The sequence below is a fragment of the Manis javanica genome, chromosome 9 (genome assembly GCF_040802235.1).
Source record: "Manis javanica isolate MJ-LG chromosome 9, MJ_LKY, whole genome shotgun sequence".
NCBI lineage: Eukaryota > Metazoa > Chordata > Mammalia > Pholidota > Manidae > Manis > Manis javanica.
Genome location: NC_133164.1, coordinates 74,691,728 through 74,709,269, shown reverse-complemented (window position 1 = coordinate 74,709,269; position 17,542 = coordinate 74,691,728). Strand labels below are relative to the sequence as shown.

The following is a 17,542-nucleotide window of genomic DNA, read 5'->3' as shown; positions in this document are numbered from 1 at the left end:
TTTGCTTCTCCAGCCTCTACTTATATTATAGGTGTTACTTTGCTGCTTTGCCTTGTTATAATGGTTCCTTGGGTCCCTTGTCTCCTGGGGTGAACTGTTGAACTGGAGGCTGTAAGGGTGGGAGCAAGAATTCTCCTGAGCGTAACAATAGCTCACGCATACATAAAGGCCCCTCATCCTCACTTGCAACCAGCACTTAGACCTCCCACACATCATCATCTCCCTGGGCAATTGGTCCCTAATTTGGCTCAGATTTGCCAGAGGAGCCACAGAAATGACCTTCAGGCGTTCGGCCAAAGCCAGAGGGATGTGCAAGCTCTGGCAGGGGGAAAGGCTTTTTCATATGGAACACTTAACTCCTTTACAATTTCTGTAGCTTGCCTCTTCTGTAGAGGTCTTAGAGTCAAACTGCACAGAACATGGCCCTGCTACTCTTACTAGTGATTGGTAGACATGGTTGCTTACTAGTGTTCCTGGTCTATTCCTCCTTCCTTCCTTGTTGGAGTTAGCTGTGATCATGTGACTTTGCCTTAGTCAAAAGAATGTGAGTGGCATGTCGCTTCCAGGTGGAGGGGTCTTAATGCTGGTGCTCCACTCTGCTCTGCCTCGGACCCTGATTCCTCCTGTTTGCATGATCCAGGGTCTCTGTCGGGCTGGGTCCCTGAGTAACTGCTGAGCACAGCCCCTTCTGCCCTTTTTCAGACAAGGAGCAAAAGAGGACTTTTGTTGTTGGAGGCCGTTGGGATGTGGGGTCATCAGCAGTGTGACCCTGCCCCACACGAGAGAACCTGGCTCTATGATGCCCTGGCTTATATCCAGTCCCTGGTAGCTGTTCTGGGCTGACCCCAGCGTTGGGCAGACAGAAAGAAAATCACTAAAAACAGCACCATGATTTGAACTGAGGTGAGAATGGACTTCCTTTTTGCAGAGATCTCAGTAACTTTGTGAGGCTGCAAAAAAATTCTTACCTAACCTGGAAATATGCTGGGTGTGACTGACCTTGGAAGAAAGGACGAGGGCTATGACCATCGACCATCTGCTGTGGCCAGACTGCTTAGCTCTCCCACCCCAGGGTAACGCTCACCTCAGTGTCTGGAAGCAGATACCACAGCTCCCCTCACCAGAGACCTGCTCAGCGCTGCAGAGGCTTTTCCAGGCCACACTGGCCAGCAGCCTACGACTCGAGGCTTGAGTGTAGCTCTCCTCACAGAAATGCAGGGGAGGATGTGGGTGACAGGCTAATGCACAGCTTTGTCACTTATCCTCAATCAGGCCTGACTTGTGTGGCACAAGCCACTATTCCACCCAAAAGGCCTCAGAGCCGAGCCCTGCCAGAGCTCTGCACATGTGCTTGTCATGGTGCAAGGGGGTATAAGGAGCACCCTATCCTTGTCTACCACCATGTGGAGAACAGCATGCTAACACTGATGCCCAGTGAGTACTACAGCCTGAATTCACTCAACTACCTCCCACAAGGTATCCTCTGAGGAAAGGAGGCAGTAAACAGGTTACTTCTGCAGGTCACCCACCATACAGAGGGGGGCTCCAGCTCTGGCACCAAGCTCCTGAGCCAGTATAGTCCACCAGTGAGCTGGATTTGGCCACCTGTAAGCCACCTGGCAGGTAGTCCTGAGATGGAGAGGCCTGCCAGGGCCAGCCCCAACTCCATTGCCCAGTGCTGCTCCAGGGATGCCATCTGTCTCTGTCTTCAGTCTGAGAAATAATTATTCCCACAATGTACTTAGTTACATCAAGAATACACAGGCAAATTGGAATGAAACTGCTTAAAAAAAAAAAAAGTATTAAAAATGCAAAAATGTTTGGTACCTCTAAGTCCAAAGGGTGGCACGGAATACTCAGTACATCTTCCTCCTGCCACCTTTTGGTACGAATTCTTAGCTTGCAACATAGCAGACTTGGGCTTTTCTGGAACCACAGACCTCACAATTTTCTTCCAATGGTAATACTAACAGTTTCCAACTCAGACATTCTGGGAGATCATGGAAGACCCAGGGCACAGGGGCCTAGCTTAGTGTCATTGCCCTCCTCTCAAATCCAGTCAATGGCCTGAGACAGCCTCCCGGACCCCCTATGGTTGCACACTGATTTAAGGGACCCCAACAAGGTAACCAGCAACTGGTCATAATGAGCCTATAGTGAGAGTGTAAACCAATTTTATTATCACAGATTCTCTAACTGGGAGTCAACATACTTTATATCCAGTGTTCATTGTTCCTGGGTGTACAAATCCAGAAGTTACTATGACTCTTATAAGGAGGTGATGAGAACCAGCAAGACTGAGATTTCAAAGGATTCCTCTCTAAAAAGTAAGAACAATTTAATTCCTTTCCATTGTGTTTTCTAAAAGAAAGTATTCCTAGCATGAAGAGCAACCCTGTATGTTAAGAAGAAAGTAGTGTTTACACTTTATTTTTACTATAAAGAAGCTGTATTTACAGTACACATTTATGTTTTTACACAGCTCTCCATAGAAAACCATTCCACTAAAACAGTGACAGGTGATCTGAATTCAATCTTTAAAATATTGTCAAATGATTCTTACCAGAATTTCAGTTTATTTTCACAGCGCATCCACAGAGGGGAAACTCTGAAGGGAAACAGGAATGAAGGATGGGCGAAGGGAAGAGAAACAAACACCTGTCCCATGCTGGCAAGCGCTCACGACTTGTCAATCCCTGACACGCACTCAGCTGGCTTCACTGAAGAGGGAGGGGTAGCCGGCCTCCCATCTCTGGGCTCCCAGCCAAGGTCTGATGCCCAGTGAGGCTTGTGGACCTGCAGAAAGTCACCCTGTCACCCCTACAGTGACTTCTGAGGCTTCTGGGTCAGCAGCTGGTGCAGGTCAACCCAGCAGGGTTCTCACTTTTCTGAGAAAGCCAGAGTTGAGAAGTGTGCAGACCGAACCCACAACATGACAGACTAAAATGGCCTCCCTCCTTGGATCCGATTGGCGACTTTCTCATCCGGGGGCTCCTCTTTCTCCTCCCCATCTTTGTTCCAGTCTTTCAGGCCTTCAGGAAGTGATGTGTCCTCATCCAAGCTGCCAGTACCTTCCACAAATTCTTCATAGGTAGATTTTTCCACAAATGGTCTGGGGCCCAAAAGTTCAACCATATCATTCTTATCCAATACCTCTTTTTCTAATAATAGAAGAGCAACCTGAAATACAAACAATTCCCATTAAATACAATTACTCAGCAAAGTCTAATCGAAGCTAATGTTTTTATTTATAGTCCATCCCATTCCAAAAAAAATTTAAGACCACTGAAAAAGATTTACATAAGGTCACACAATTTTAATTAGAGTAAGATGTACAAAATACTGAAAAAATAAATGTCCACCAGTAGACAGCAGCTAAGTACATTTTGGTACATCCACACATGAATGATTACCTACCTATAACAAAGACTCTCTCTGTTCTATATACATCTTGGAGAGACATAATCAATGAGAAAGGCATGCATATGGGTGTGGTATGCTATGTTTGCAGAAAGGAGGGAAAATGTATCTTTTTATGTGCTTATATATAAATAGATTCTGGAAGAGTATGTAAGAAAATGATAAAAGTGGTTGGAAGGGCAAGCTGGGGGCAAGGATGGAAATAGGATGAGCAGGAAATAATACAAATTAGCCAAACAAAATAAAGACAAACGGAGAGACACAAAACAAGGCCAGCAAGTTTACATAAAATGAAGCGTCTCAAATTCCTAGTCATTTTCACAGTTGAACCATAAATTGTACACTACACAATTTAAGGGGCCACCTAAAAAGGAATGTCTGGCCAATGCTGAGCACACAGGTGAGTGAGCATCAGGGGAGCAGGGAAGAGTAGGTAAGTTAGAGCTGACCAAACTAAGAGAACAAAATGGGTGAAATAGTAAATTACCTTCATAAAATAGACTGTTTCTAACTAGAAATTTAGAAATTTAACATACTCATACTTTACACTAAAGGCTGTGTTTTTAAAGATACCAAATAATAAGACAATTTTCTTCTGTCTTTGCAATTTTTAAAAGCCTTATGGAATTCTGCAAATACATACAAAAGTAGAAAGAATGGATAACTAATTCCCGTGGAATCATTACCAACAATTATCAATTTAGAGCCATTTCTGTTTTACTGGCTCCAAATTACCTTGAAGAAAACCCTGATGTCATATTTTACCCATACAGATTTTTGTCTCTATTTCTAAGAGATAAAGGTATGTTTCTTTAAAAAACATAACCAGAATACTAAAACATCCTCATTTTTCAATATACTGTTGTTGTACGTAAGATCTGAGAAACAAAAGCTTTAGGATTTCTTCTTAGACCATCATTAATTCTGTGTGCCTGTTAACACTGTGGGAAACCACTTAAGTTGCAATGTTATCATTTATTAAAAATATCATTTCAACATGTAACATCTATGAATAATCCATCACTTTATTCTTTTTTTTGCAAAACTGTATTCGTACAACTGGCACCTACCTTCTCCACATCAGCCTTCTTGTCTGTGAGGAGAGCTACTGTTCTTTTATAAGCATCATTAATGAGTATTCGTACTTCGTCATCTATGAGTCTCGCAGTGGCTTCACTATAAGGTTTCTCTAATACCATGTCACCCTGACGGGGGAGGTCAAAGGAGATTTGCCCAACCTTTTCATTCATGCCAAACTGAACAATCTGGAAAAGAATACAGGATTGGTGATGGGCACCCGTTTCTGCTAGCCAGACTAACATGTTTTTATAAAGTGGCATTAGCCTTTACAACGACATCAACACCACACACCTAACTGTAATACTACTCTAACCTAGCAAAATCTACATGGTGGCCTTGAGTCAGCACAGTGGACAGGGGTGTTCTGTGTAGACAGTGGCAGCAATGGATGGTGTTTTAAACTTCTCAACTAGGAACATAAGAACAGAAGCCCACAGACAACATCTTCAACAAAATCAGGTGAGAAATAGGTGGGGACAATCCCAACAGCTCTAAGACCTGCATGAAATTTCTCTCCATATGAGGGAAAGTAGAGGAGAAGCAAGAAGCATGTGATAAACCTGATCCCAAACCCTCCAGGCTCTTCCCGGAAAGATCGGTGTGCTAACCTAAATGGGCATTTGCACTTTCTCATTCCCTGAACCACAGGGCCCAGAGGACTGTCTGAAGAGTTTGACCCACTCTGGGCCCTATGAGCCCCCAGAGCCAACCAAAGTCTCACACTACACAGGAACCTTTGCAAGTAAAATCCAAATTGACTAGAAAAGACGAAAGTGGGGAGCAGGAAGAGCACCAGGAGAACTTTCACAGAGATCATCACTAAACCTTAAACTCTACATCTACGCTTTATAACTTTCAGTAATACAGGTATCCCCCCTATTTCATAGTGCATTATAGCACTTTGCTTTTACATAAGACCAACATTAGCACCTGTTTTCACTAACCAGAAGAAATCTGGAGGATTTTCTCTTTCATGAAAAAAGGCAAAAGGCAAAAAGCAAAAATAACGTTCAGCATTTGTTTTGCAGGGAGCCATTATAGAGACAGGCACCACTCTGGACAGCAGGCATAGCCCCACCAAGCACCTTCCCTGGGAACCACACTCAGCGTCTAGGCATCAAGCTGCATAGCTCTGAACTGTGTCTGTGAGCAGCTGTACTTTGTCTGTTTCTTTGTACTGAGAGGTTATTTTTGGAGTCTGGGAATGCTCAAAAATTAAAAGTAACTCTTTCTTCACCATTTCAGCTTACAGGAGGTTTTGTAAGAACACTCCACTTTGGGAAAGTGGGGAAAACCCTTAAACTTTAAATATCATGCTACAAAAAAGGGTTTTTTTCCTAAGTTTTAACTGCTTTAAAATGGGTTTTTTAAATAAATAATCCTTTACCTGAAAATCCTAAAACAGTCAAACATAACATTATTGTTTCAGAGTCATTCACAAATGTCCATTTCTCATGCAAATATGGGAAAACAAAGAGGAAACACTGTCTCATATACTTACCTGAGCATATGCACTCTGAGTTACTTTTCTCAGGTCATCTTGAGCACCAGTTGTAATTCTTCCAAAGAAGATTTCTTCTGACACCCGGCCACCCAGAGTCATGCACATTCTGTCCAGGAGCTGTTCTTTGGTGTACAGATACTGCTCTTTGGGCAAATACTGAGCATAACCCAGTCCTTTGCCCCGAGGGATGATGGAGACCTGGCAAACAGAAAACATGCAAAATGTGAGGATGCCACCACGGAATGCAGACTGGATCACGTTTATCTGTAGATAGACACACTCACTGATGAAAAGTTAGCAAGACACCTGGCAATCTATCGGCTTTGGCAAGCTGAGATCTAGCACGACTGACTGTTCAGGGGGAACATTTTCTCTTAAGATAACTTCACCTTAGAGTTCTAGGATGTTATCTGTCTTTTTATAAACACTGAAATTTTCTGGTCTTAACACAAGGACTGCTGGTGAATGACAACTCCTCTGACGGCTCCAATAGAGTACAGCTACCACAGCTGGACCAGCAGCCCCGTCACATCCCCCTTCACAGGACCCAGGCGAAGGCAGCTTGGGATGCTCAGCAGCCTTGGTTTTCTTTTCCAGACCGCTTACTGCAATTGGGTAAATTCCTTTAATTTTTGAAAAATTGACTATTGAGTGGTCATTTAAATACAGTAAGTGCACCCATTTTAAGTATACATTTCAATGAGTTTTGACAAACGTATCTTCCTACCACAATGAAGACACAAAATATTCTCATTCCCCAAAAGTTCCCTCATACCCCTTGTAGTCAATCTTCCACCCCACTATCCCACCACCCAGCCCCTGGCAACTAGAGATGTGCTTTTTTCTCCCTATTGATTACATATAATTTCCAGAATTGCACATAAAAGGAGTCATACAGTATGTGCTTTACTGGGTCTAGTCTCTTGCACCGAGATTCAGCCATACTGTGGTATGTATTACATTAATTCATTTTTACTGCTATGTAGCATTCCAATGTATAAACATACCAAACAGCCATATTATTCTTGAGGAACATCAGAGTTGTTTCTTGTGATTGCTATTACATTTTTTTCCCCAACAGTTTCACATACTAAATCCTCACCCTTTCTAGGGCAGTTACCATCCTTCAACACAGTAAGATGTTACAGAATCACTGACTATATTCTCCATGCTGTACTACCATCCCCATGACCAACTTATGCTGTGATTGCAAATTATTGTGCCCCTTTATCACCTTCACCCTCCCCCACTACCGGCCCAACAACCCCTCCCCTTTGATAACCACTAGTCCCTTCTTGGTATCTATGAGTCTATTGCTGTTTTATTCCTTCTGTTTTGCTTTTATACTCCACATGAGAGAAATCATATGGTATTTGTCTTTCTCTGCCTCGCTTATTTCACTGAGCATAATACCCTCTAGCTCCATCCATGTTGTTGCAAATGGGAGGATTTCTTTTCTTTTTATTGCTGAATAATATTCCATTGTGTGTATGTGCCACCTCTTCTTTATCCATTCATCTGCTGATGGACACTTAGGTTGCTTCCACATCTTGGCTATAAAAATAAGGCAGTGATAAACAGAAGGGTACATATGTTTTTTCAAATCAGGGATTTTATTTTCCTCAGGTATTCCCAGATCAAATGTATTTCTATTTTTAGTTTTTTGAGGAACCTCTGTATCACTTTCCACAATGGTTGCACCAATTTACATCCCCACCAATGGTGTAGGAGGGTTCCTGTTTCTCCACATCCTTGCCAACATTTGTTATTTCTTATCTTTTGGATAGTGGCCATACTAACTGGTGTGAGGTGTTATCCATTGTGGTTTTAATTTGCATTTCTCTAATGATTAGTGATGTGGAGCATCTTTTCATGTGCCTGTGGGGGCCATTTGTATTTCTTCTTTGAAGAAGTGTCTGTTCAGGTCCTCTGCCCACTTTTTATTCAGGTAATTTGTTTTTTGTATGTTGAGGCATATGAGTTCTTTATGTATTTTGTACGTTATCCCTTTATCAGATGAGTCATTTATGAATATATTCTCCCACTTTTCTGAAATGATTGTACATTTCCATCAGCAAAAAACCACACAGTTCCAGCTGCACTGACTTCTTACCAACACTCAGGACCAACTTTTTAACTTTAACCATTCCAATGGGTGTGTGGTGGTATTTCATTATGGTTTAATTTGCACTTTCCTGGTGACTAATGAAATCAAGTACCTTCATATGCTTGATATCCATTCACATGTCTTCTTTTGTGAAGTACATGCTCAGATCTTTTGCCCATCACTTTACTGGGTTGCTTGTTTTCTTATTATTGAGTTTTAAGAGTTTTTTATATATTCTAGATAAAGATCCTTTATCATATATATGAATTGCAAGTTTTTTTTAGTGTGTGGCTTGCCTTTCATTTTCTTCAGTGTTTTTCAAAGACAAAAGGTTTTTGATTTTGATATTCCATTTATCAACTTTTTCTTTTGTGGCTCATGCTTTTTACGTCCCAAGACATTTTTGCCTACCTAAGGTTACAAAGATTTTTGACCTAGGTCTTCTTCTAGTTTTATTATTTTCGCTTTTATCATATATTTCCAATTAATTTTTTTATATGAACACAGCTGCCAGAATAATTTGTTGGTAAGATGACCCTCCCACCTTGAATTACCTTGGCCCTCTGTTGAAAACCGATTACATTTGAGGGTCTATGTCTGGACTCAATTCTGTCCCACTGACCTATATCAGTCCCTGTCACCAGTATAAGTCATTACTGTAGCTGTACACCAAATTTTAAAAACAGGTACTGTAACCCTTTCAAACTTCGTTGTTTTGGCTGTCCTAGTTGGTCTGCATTTCCACACAAATTTTAGATCCCCTTATTAACTTTTACAAAAGAAGTCTGCTATATTTGTGAGAGATATTATACTGAAATTAGATAAATCTGGGAAGAACTGAGATCCCAACATTCCTTGAACATTTAGGTCTTGTTTAATTCAACGTACAGGTCCTACAAATACTTTGATAAATTTATCCCTGCATATTACGTTATGTTTTTGGATATTACATTGTTTTTGGATGCTGTTGCAAATGAATTTTTAAAATTTCATTTTCCAACTTCATTGCTAATGTACAGAAATACAGTTGATTTTTGTATACTCTTGAAGTCTACAACCTTGCTAATTTCACTTACTGGTTCTAGTGGCTTCTTTGTAGATTATTTAGGATGTTTCATTAATACTTTGATGTTCTTTTCTACGGTGTCCTTACTTCAGGGGATCCCCCTCAATTTCCAGCTGTCCCAACACTGTAAGTCAGACTTCTGCTTTCTGGTGCTCATTGCATACCAGTCTGGGGAATGCATTCGGTTGAATAAGCAGAAAACTTAATCTCACTTGGTGCAACTCTCTTTCAGGAGTAGATTTCTATTTTGTCTCTTTCTTTTTTGCCAGGCTCTTTAAGGTTTCCCTGTGTACACATAGTTTAGTGGTCAGCCAGGAATTTGAGCTCTTTCTACTTGGATGTGGATCTCACCCCTGTGTAGCTTTCCTGCTGCCAAGATTTTCCTGTTAAATTTCCAATATTCTTCAAACCCTGAACTCTCTCTACAACTGCATCACTATGGTAAGGCCTGTGTCTTCCATTACTGTAGCCATGGAGGTTGGGGGGAACCCTCTGTCAAGAAACTCCCAATTCTAATTCACTGCAGCTACTGCTTCTCAAAAGCAAACTCTCCCCCGGTTTTGGTTTGCTTTTGGACATTTTTCAGTCCCTTTAAATAGTTTTCTTTCCAAACTTTATAACCTATCTACCTGCAGGAGGATTTGTATAACCTCTTTATCCCACCTTCATTACCAGATGTTCTGATCAAACTTCTTTATATACTTATCCTTTGTGAGGGTGCAATTTTTCCCTAATGTAATTGCCTATACAATTGTTGGCTTGCCTACTTTACCTTTAAGAGTGGGTCTGCATGCTCAAGATACCAGCCAGCAACTGCGTGACCTGCCTCATGGTATGCCACTGTCTTCTTCTCCTCAGGCTGCAGAACTTGGCTTTTTTTCTCTAAGCCTGACAAAAATAACAGAAAGACAAAACCACTGCTTTAGTGACACTACCATAAAAATAGTTATGAAATATTATACATTGCCTATGTAAAATGTGAATTAGACCACATTTAAGCTGCTTATGACAATCCAAAAATTCCCAGTCATGTTTAGAATAAAAGCAAATGTTCAAATTCAAAATATACCCAAGTACTGCAAAAATGCATTCACTATCTACCAGCCCACTTTTCTCACAACTCTCCCACTCTTTCAAGTCACATTATCTTATTTTGGGAAATATAAAGAAATATAAAATAAAATCAGCACTTCAGTCAATCTAAAACATAAAATTCACAGAAAACAAAAAGACTAGAAAGAACTCACTGCTCAGTCTAGGCATTTGGAATTATTATGCCCTAGGTAAACAAAGATGCCTGACACAGGAGATTGCTTACAGTCTGTTCTGAACACAGTCAGATGAAGAACTGAGCTGGTTCAAGATCTAGAAAAACCTCCTCAGGAAGGCAAGCAGGCAATACTGCAGCACCGAGCACCTCACCCAGTGGCCCAGGTCCAGCAGCACAGCAGCAGGGTAGGCCTGAGAAGTTAAGCCCCAGGAGACCCCTGTGCTGGGCCCACGTGTTGACCACTGCTTAGGACCCCTATTTTAAGCACGATGCTTCTCTGGCCTGGATAAAGGTGGACGCTGAGCCTCATCTGCACCTTTGTGCTACAGAAACCAACTACACAGTTGGTACTAATACAAATGAAACTGTGACAAAAGCAGTTTTGCTGTGTTCAAGGTAACTCATCTGAAACAATGTCTCAACTGATAACATATTTAGGAATCTGGAAGATTAATAAAAAAAGGAGAATGCTGTATGTTCCCAATGACATGACGCAAGATAAGGAGACACCAGAGCTGCACTGGTGAGAGTTTACCAAGGGTGGGGCAACAAGCTGTTTTCCTAAATAAGCACTTCTTGCTCACCTGAAAGCACAAGAATGCTCTCCCTAGTTTATCACAGAAATTTTTCATTTTCTTGGCATGCTATCTTATTACAGAACAATTGCTTATGGTGGTTTACAAGGGCTTGCCTGTGAACAGGTGAGGGCATGTCCACCTCCGAGCAAGGCTCCTGGCTCCCTGGCTGCCCTGCTTTCACCCTCTCTCCACCGTACTAAGCACTGATCCTTCCCTTTGACCTAAAATGGCACTAATATGCAGTTTTCACCTGTCTCTATAATGAATTACTTTAATTCCACCTACTCTTACCATCTTAGACTTTTTCTTCTCAACAACACAGTTCTATTCATTCTTTCCACAGTTAATTGTTTATTAAGCACCTAACCTAGGTTAACCACACTGCCTCTAGAACCTCACTGGAATGTCCCTTAGCCTGGCTTTGTACTCTCCACTTAACTAAAACTGTGTTGAAAGTCACCTAGAGCAGTCTCATTGCCAAATCCAAAGATGATTCTCCTTAGTGTTCCAAATCTTGATCCTACTGACAACTCCTCCTTTATAGACATGTCTTTGCCCTCGTCTCCTGTCTCTTCCAACCTCCTGGGTTTAAAATGGCATCTATTCTTTATCTCACCCTTGTCTGATGCACTGTCCAGGCCTATGGCACACAAGTTTTGGTGATAATGCTGATACACTTTTCTCCTCCGCTCACAAACATGAGTATTTGAAAATGTTCACTGCGAGGCCCACCTCCTCTCATGGGGCACCTGCTCCCTGAGCGCTCCCACCCACCTTCACACCACATGGTGCTGCAGCTCCACATGGGCATCCTGCTCTGCCTCATCTTCTACTAAACCAGCTCCCTTTTGGAGTATCCCATTCCATTCATCCTGAGGTCCTAAGGCTATCCTTTTTGCCTATTACCATTGGGACTACCTACGCTAAAGTCTGCTATCTCATGCTAGTGACTACAAGGTTCTGTGCCTTCAGATGCTTCCCTTCTTTAATGCGAGATTCATGCCCTTAAAGTATCACTGGTTATCATGTTATTCAGTGGCTCAGGAAAAAACCCACGTTAGTTCAATACCGGCCATAGGACAACATCTAAAAAGCCCTTAAGCTTAATATTCAAGGCTTCTTAAAATGTAAATGTAAATAATTATTTTCAACTTTGCCTTACTTCCCAAAGAAACCTGAGTCTGATTGGTTCATTTTCCATGGTGTCACACTTTTACCTCCAAGTCACCTTCCACTCATGCCACTTTCGTGCCATATCTTCTCTTTCTAGTTTAAATCCCACCTCTTCTGTGGTGCCCTGCCTGACCACACTGCTTTCCTCCTCCTTTGAATGCCCAAGTTCTTGAATTTCCTAGTTATCTTTTTATGGGTATTAAATGTAACTTTCTAGGAAGAAAGGAAAACACATTATGTGCATCCCACACCATGCTTATGGGGTGAGCATTCCCTGGTTCTACAGCTATTAAAGCTGTTTATCCATCACCTACATCGAACATAAGAGCACATTTAACTCACGTGATGAAATTTTTGGAAATAGGAAGATTATAAAAGCATTTCCACAAGCTAGACAGAGATAATTCGGGGGAGACACCTTGTTGCTTGCTGCTCATTCAAGTGAGGCAGGGTGTGGGCTGCCATCTCAGACTCACCCAACACCTACACCATCCCGTCTGTGCAGACAGCAAGAGATGGCAGTGACCCACAGCACCACGAGAACACAGCATGTACATGGCTGGGTAGATATGCTTCTTTGCTTCTAAATCTTGCCAAAACAGAAATCTCTGGCTTCAAATTTATCTTATCAGTCTTTGACGTGAATTACTTTCAGTTGCCTTACTTACCACCAATCACTCGTTCAATTGCTTGTTCAAAGTGTTTCTGATTTATGGAATCTGAAAGGTGTCTTGCAGCAATCAAAGCAGCTTCATTACAAACATTAGCAACATCAGCTCCTACAAAATGAACACACAGAATAGCTTACCCACCAAATATGCCCAAACTAATTAGTCATACATTATATATAACCAAATCCACAGTCAATTTCTCAACCAGCAGCAGACTGGATAAGGGCTTAATGTAATATAATTCAGTTTGGTTCATGGTAACCTATTACAGCATTCAGTAATAAACAGTGGTACAATCCTGGCCCTTTGAATTGAGATGCAAGTATTAGTGGTAAATAGATAACTGTAGGCAACTATTTACCTTTACAGACAATATGGCTCATGTAATAGCACTCTAAGACAGTATTTAAAAATGCCCATTAATTAACCTAGTGGATATAAGGCAATATGAATTATAATGAGAAACATAAGCATTAAGATAACTTAGTGCATTCAGTTAAACAATGGAAGTTGAATATGTGAAGCTCGCCAAATGCTTTCCAAATCCGTAAGTCAATGAAATTACTTTTTGAGATAAAGTACATGGTAACACAAACAAGCTAAAATACAGTGTATATACTCAATAAACAAGTATTAAAATGTTATTAATGCCAAAGTCCAAAGAAACAAGTAAAAAGTTAGGACCCCTAGGATATTTAAGATGCTCATCTTCTCCTAATTTATAAGTTTTATGAGTATATAACTATCACATCAAAAGGATCATTCATCACGATCAAGTGGGATTTATCCCAGGGATGCAAAGATGGTACAATACTCATAAATCAATCATTGTAATACAGCACATTAACAAAAGGAAGGATAAAAACCATATGATCTCAGCAGATGCTGAAAAAGCATTTGACAAAATTCAACACCCATTCAAAATAAAAGCTCTCAACAAAGTGAGTATAGAGGGAACATACCTCAACATAATAAAGGCCATATACAACACACCCACAGCTAACCAGATACTCAATGACAAAAAGCTGAAAGCTTTCCCTCTAAGATAGGGAACAAGACAAGTATGCCCGCTCTTACCACTTTTATTCAACATAGTAATATAAGTACTAGCTATGGCAATCAGACAAGAAAAAGAAATAAAAGGCATCCAAACTGGTAAGGAAGAAGTAAAACTCATTATTTGCAGATGACATGATACTATATGTAGAAAACCTAAAGGCTCCACCAAAAAACTATTAGAACTAAGAAATGGATTCAGTAAAGCTACAGGATACAAAATCAACATACAGAAATCAGTTGCATTTCTACATACTAATTTCAAACTAGCAGAAACAGACATGAAGGAAACAATTCCCTTTCCAACTGCATCAAAAAGAATAAAACACCTAGGAATAAAACCTAACCAAGGAGGTAAAAGACTTATACTCTAAACTTTAAGATACTGATGAAAAAATTAAAGACACAAATAAATGGAAAGCTATCCCATGCCCATGGCTAGGAAGAATTAATGTTGTCAAATGGACATTCTGCCCAAAGCAATTTACAGATTCAATGCAATCCCTTTCAAAATACATTATGACATTTTTCAATATACTAGAGCAAATAATCCTGAACTTTATATGGAATCACAAAAGTCCCCAAATAACCAAAGCAATCCTGAGAAAGAACAAAGCTGGGTGCTTCATGCTCCCTGATATTACAAAGGTACAGTGATTAAAGCAGTATGGTACTGGCACAAGAACAGGCCCACAGATAAATGGAACAGAGAGCCCAGAAATAAACCCAAGCATATATGTTCCATTAGTATATGACAAAGGAGGTAAGAATATATAACGGGGAAAAGACAGTCTCTTCGATAAATGGTGTTGGGAAAAATGGATAGCTCCATATAAAAGAATGAAACTGGATCACTAATACCATACACAAAAGTAAACTTGAAATGGATTAAAGACCTAAATATAAGGCATGAAACCATAAAACTCTTAGAAGAAAACAGGCAGGAATCTCTTGATCATCATCATGAATAACTTTTTTCTGGATACATCTCTCCAGGCAAAGTAAACAAAAGCAAAAATAAATAAGTGGGACTACGTCAAACTAAAAAGCTTTTACATAGTGAAGGAAACCACCAACAAAATGCAAAAGCAACCTACTGTATGTGAGAATATATTTGCAAATGATATATCTGATAAGGGGCTAATACCCAAAATATACAAAGAACTCATATATGTGGAATCTAAACAAAACAAAACAAATAGACTCATAGACAGTGAGAAGTGACTGGTGGTCAACAGGGGAGAGGGGTTGGAATGGGTGGAATAGGTAAAGGGAATAAAGAGGCACAAAATCTCAATCATAATACAAATTAGCCATGAGGATGAAAGTACAGCATAGAATATAGCAAATAATACTGTAATGTTTTTCTGTGTAGACAGAGTAACTACAGTAGTTACTTATATAAGTGTATACTTATATAATCTTCTCATAGTTTACAAATGTTTCTTTTTATTTCATTTTGAGTTTAGAAGGAAGAAGATAAGGAATGAGAAAGAAAGGCTCACATTTTAATTTAAAAGCTCTTGAAACAAACTCATGAAAAGATGCCCAACATCACTAGTCATTAGTGAAACGCATATCAAAACCATGAGATACTACCTCACACCCAATAGGATGGCTACCATGAAAAAAGAAAAACAAACAGGCAGTAACAAGTGCTATTGAGAACATGGAAAAATAGAACTCTCATACACTACTGGTGGGAATGTAAAATAGTATAGCCACTTTGGAAAACAGTTTGGTAGTTCCTCAAAGAGATCCAGTAATTCCACTCCTAGGTACATAGCCAAGAGAAATGAAAACACATGACCACAGCAAAATCTGAATGAACATGGATGTTAGCAACAGCAGTATCTATAATAGCCAAAAGATGGAAACAATTCAAATTTCCGTCAACTAACAAATGGCTAAATAAGGTATCGTCTATCCATACAATGGAGTATTATTCAGCCATTAAAAAATTAGGTTCTGACACATACTACAACACAAAAGAACTCTGAAAACATGCTAAGTGAAAGAAGCTGCACAGAAGAATGCTGTATAATTCCTTTTACATGAAACGTCCGGAATAGGAAAATCTATAGGAACAGAGAGTAGGTGAGGGTCTCTTTGTAGTAGGCTGCCTAGGGCTGGTGGTAGTGAGAGTGGCTGCTAGTAGATTCTTTGGGGTGATGACATGTTTTACAATAAGATTACAGTGATGGTTGCACAACTCTATAAATACATGAAAAACCACTGAATGTCTACTTTATACAGGTAAACTTTGTTAATTTTATCTCAATAGAGTTGTTTAAAAAAACCTACATATGAATAATTTGTGTAACATTTATGGATAAAATGATCTGATGCCAAGAAATCTGTCACAAAATAATCCAGGGGCAGAGGGAAGACAGTGGGGTAGAGATGAAGGCTGGACATGAGTTAAGAACCGTTCCTGAAGTTATGTAATACATCAGAGGGCTTCCCTACACTCCTGTCTCAACTTCTGTACATGTTTAAATCTCCCATTATAAAAATGTAAAAACATACATTCAGGAATCTCCAAGGCGAGAGGTGACAGAGTGAACTGCCACCTGATCCTGGCACTGATTTAAAGGGCCTACAGAGAGGACAGCAGGTGGGGCTCCACTCACCTGAAAACCCTGGCGTTAAGGATGCAAGTTTTCTCGCCAGTTTCTCCTTTTCCAGGGCACTGTCCAGTTTTAGTGGCCTGAGGTGAACTTTGAAAATAGAGGCTCTTCCTTTTATATCCGGTGGCCCTTGAGAAATTATTTTTAAGGAAAAAAAATCATAATGAAACAGTTGTACCTCTCATGAGAATTGGACCTGAACCCAGTGAAAATCATCTCACCAATAAAGATTTGCCTATCGAAGCGCCCTGGCCTCATCAGTGCAGGATCTAGGATATCTGGGCGATTGGTGCCTGCCAAAATGACAACGTTTGTTGTTGTGTTAAACCCTAAAGAGATAATAAAAAAACCACAATCATTATTAAATGCAAAGAGACAGAAAAGCACTGTGTGCTTATCAAGAAGGCATGAGCACTACAACTACATTGCTAAACTTTTTTTTCTAGTATCTAGTGCTTTTTAAGTCACAAATGTACGTAATTTTTCTTACTATTCATCTTGTCCTTAATGATAATGGTCATACATAAGATTTAAGGTTTAAGGATCAATTTCCTAAAGACAAATGACCAGAGATTTTTATTTACTTAACTAAAAATTTAGAATAAGTTGTCAAAATTAAAAATGTTTTAAAATCAATGAGATTAAATTTGCAAATGATTGTGTCTACATTCCCTGGACCGCAGGACAACCCACTGAGTATCTGAAGACAAGTGTTAACCTCCACCTCCGTCCTCTTCACCAGACTCACCCTGTTCAGTTTTACTGGCCCTTTCTCAAACGAAAATGCGATAGACACAAAGCCTTCCCCCCTCAGGACCCTGGCCCTCAAAAAGCTTAGGTGCTGATTTCCCCCAAATGTGGCTCCACACATGGACTGACCACCACAGGGTGGAGGAACTCTGCATTCTGCTGGATACACACCCAGCTCAGTAACAAGAACCACTTCAGTACTCAGTGCCAAGCTGCCCATTCTAAGCACACAAGGGC

At 40.3% G+C, this 17,542-nt stretch overlaps 1 protein-coding gene across 3 annotated transcripts in view; it reads right to left on the bottom strand.

Annotated features, from left to right (window-relative positions):
• Positions 1-2,402: 2,402 nt before the first annotated feature.
• Positions 2,403-17,542, bottom strand: part of AFG3L2 (AFG3 like matrix AAA peptidase subunit 2) — a 48,541-nt gene continuing 33,401 nt past the window's right edge. For all 3 annotated transcript variants that reach the window (XM_037001027.2, XM_037001029.2, XM_037001030.2), the window contains exons 11-17: positions 16,777-16,884; positions 16,559-16,684; positions 12,867-12,977; positions 9,950-10,065; positions 6,002-6,202; positions 4,491-4,685; positions 2,403-3,180 (exon numbers count right to left, since the gene is read on the bottom strand). In XM_037001027.2, coding sequence (XP_036856922.1) covers positions 2,941-3,180; positions 4,491-4,685; positions 6,002-6,202; positions 9,950-10,065; positions 12,867-12,977; positions 16,559-16,684; positions 16,777-16,884 — 1,097 coding nt within the window. In that variant the 3' untranslated portion in view covers positions 2,403-2,940. The remainder of the gene's footprint in view (positions 3,181-4,490; positions 4,686-6,001; positions 6,203-9,949; positions 10,066-12,866; positions 12,978-16,558; positions 16,685-16,776; positions 16,885-17,542) is intronic.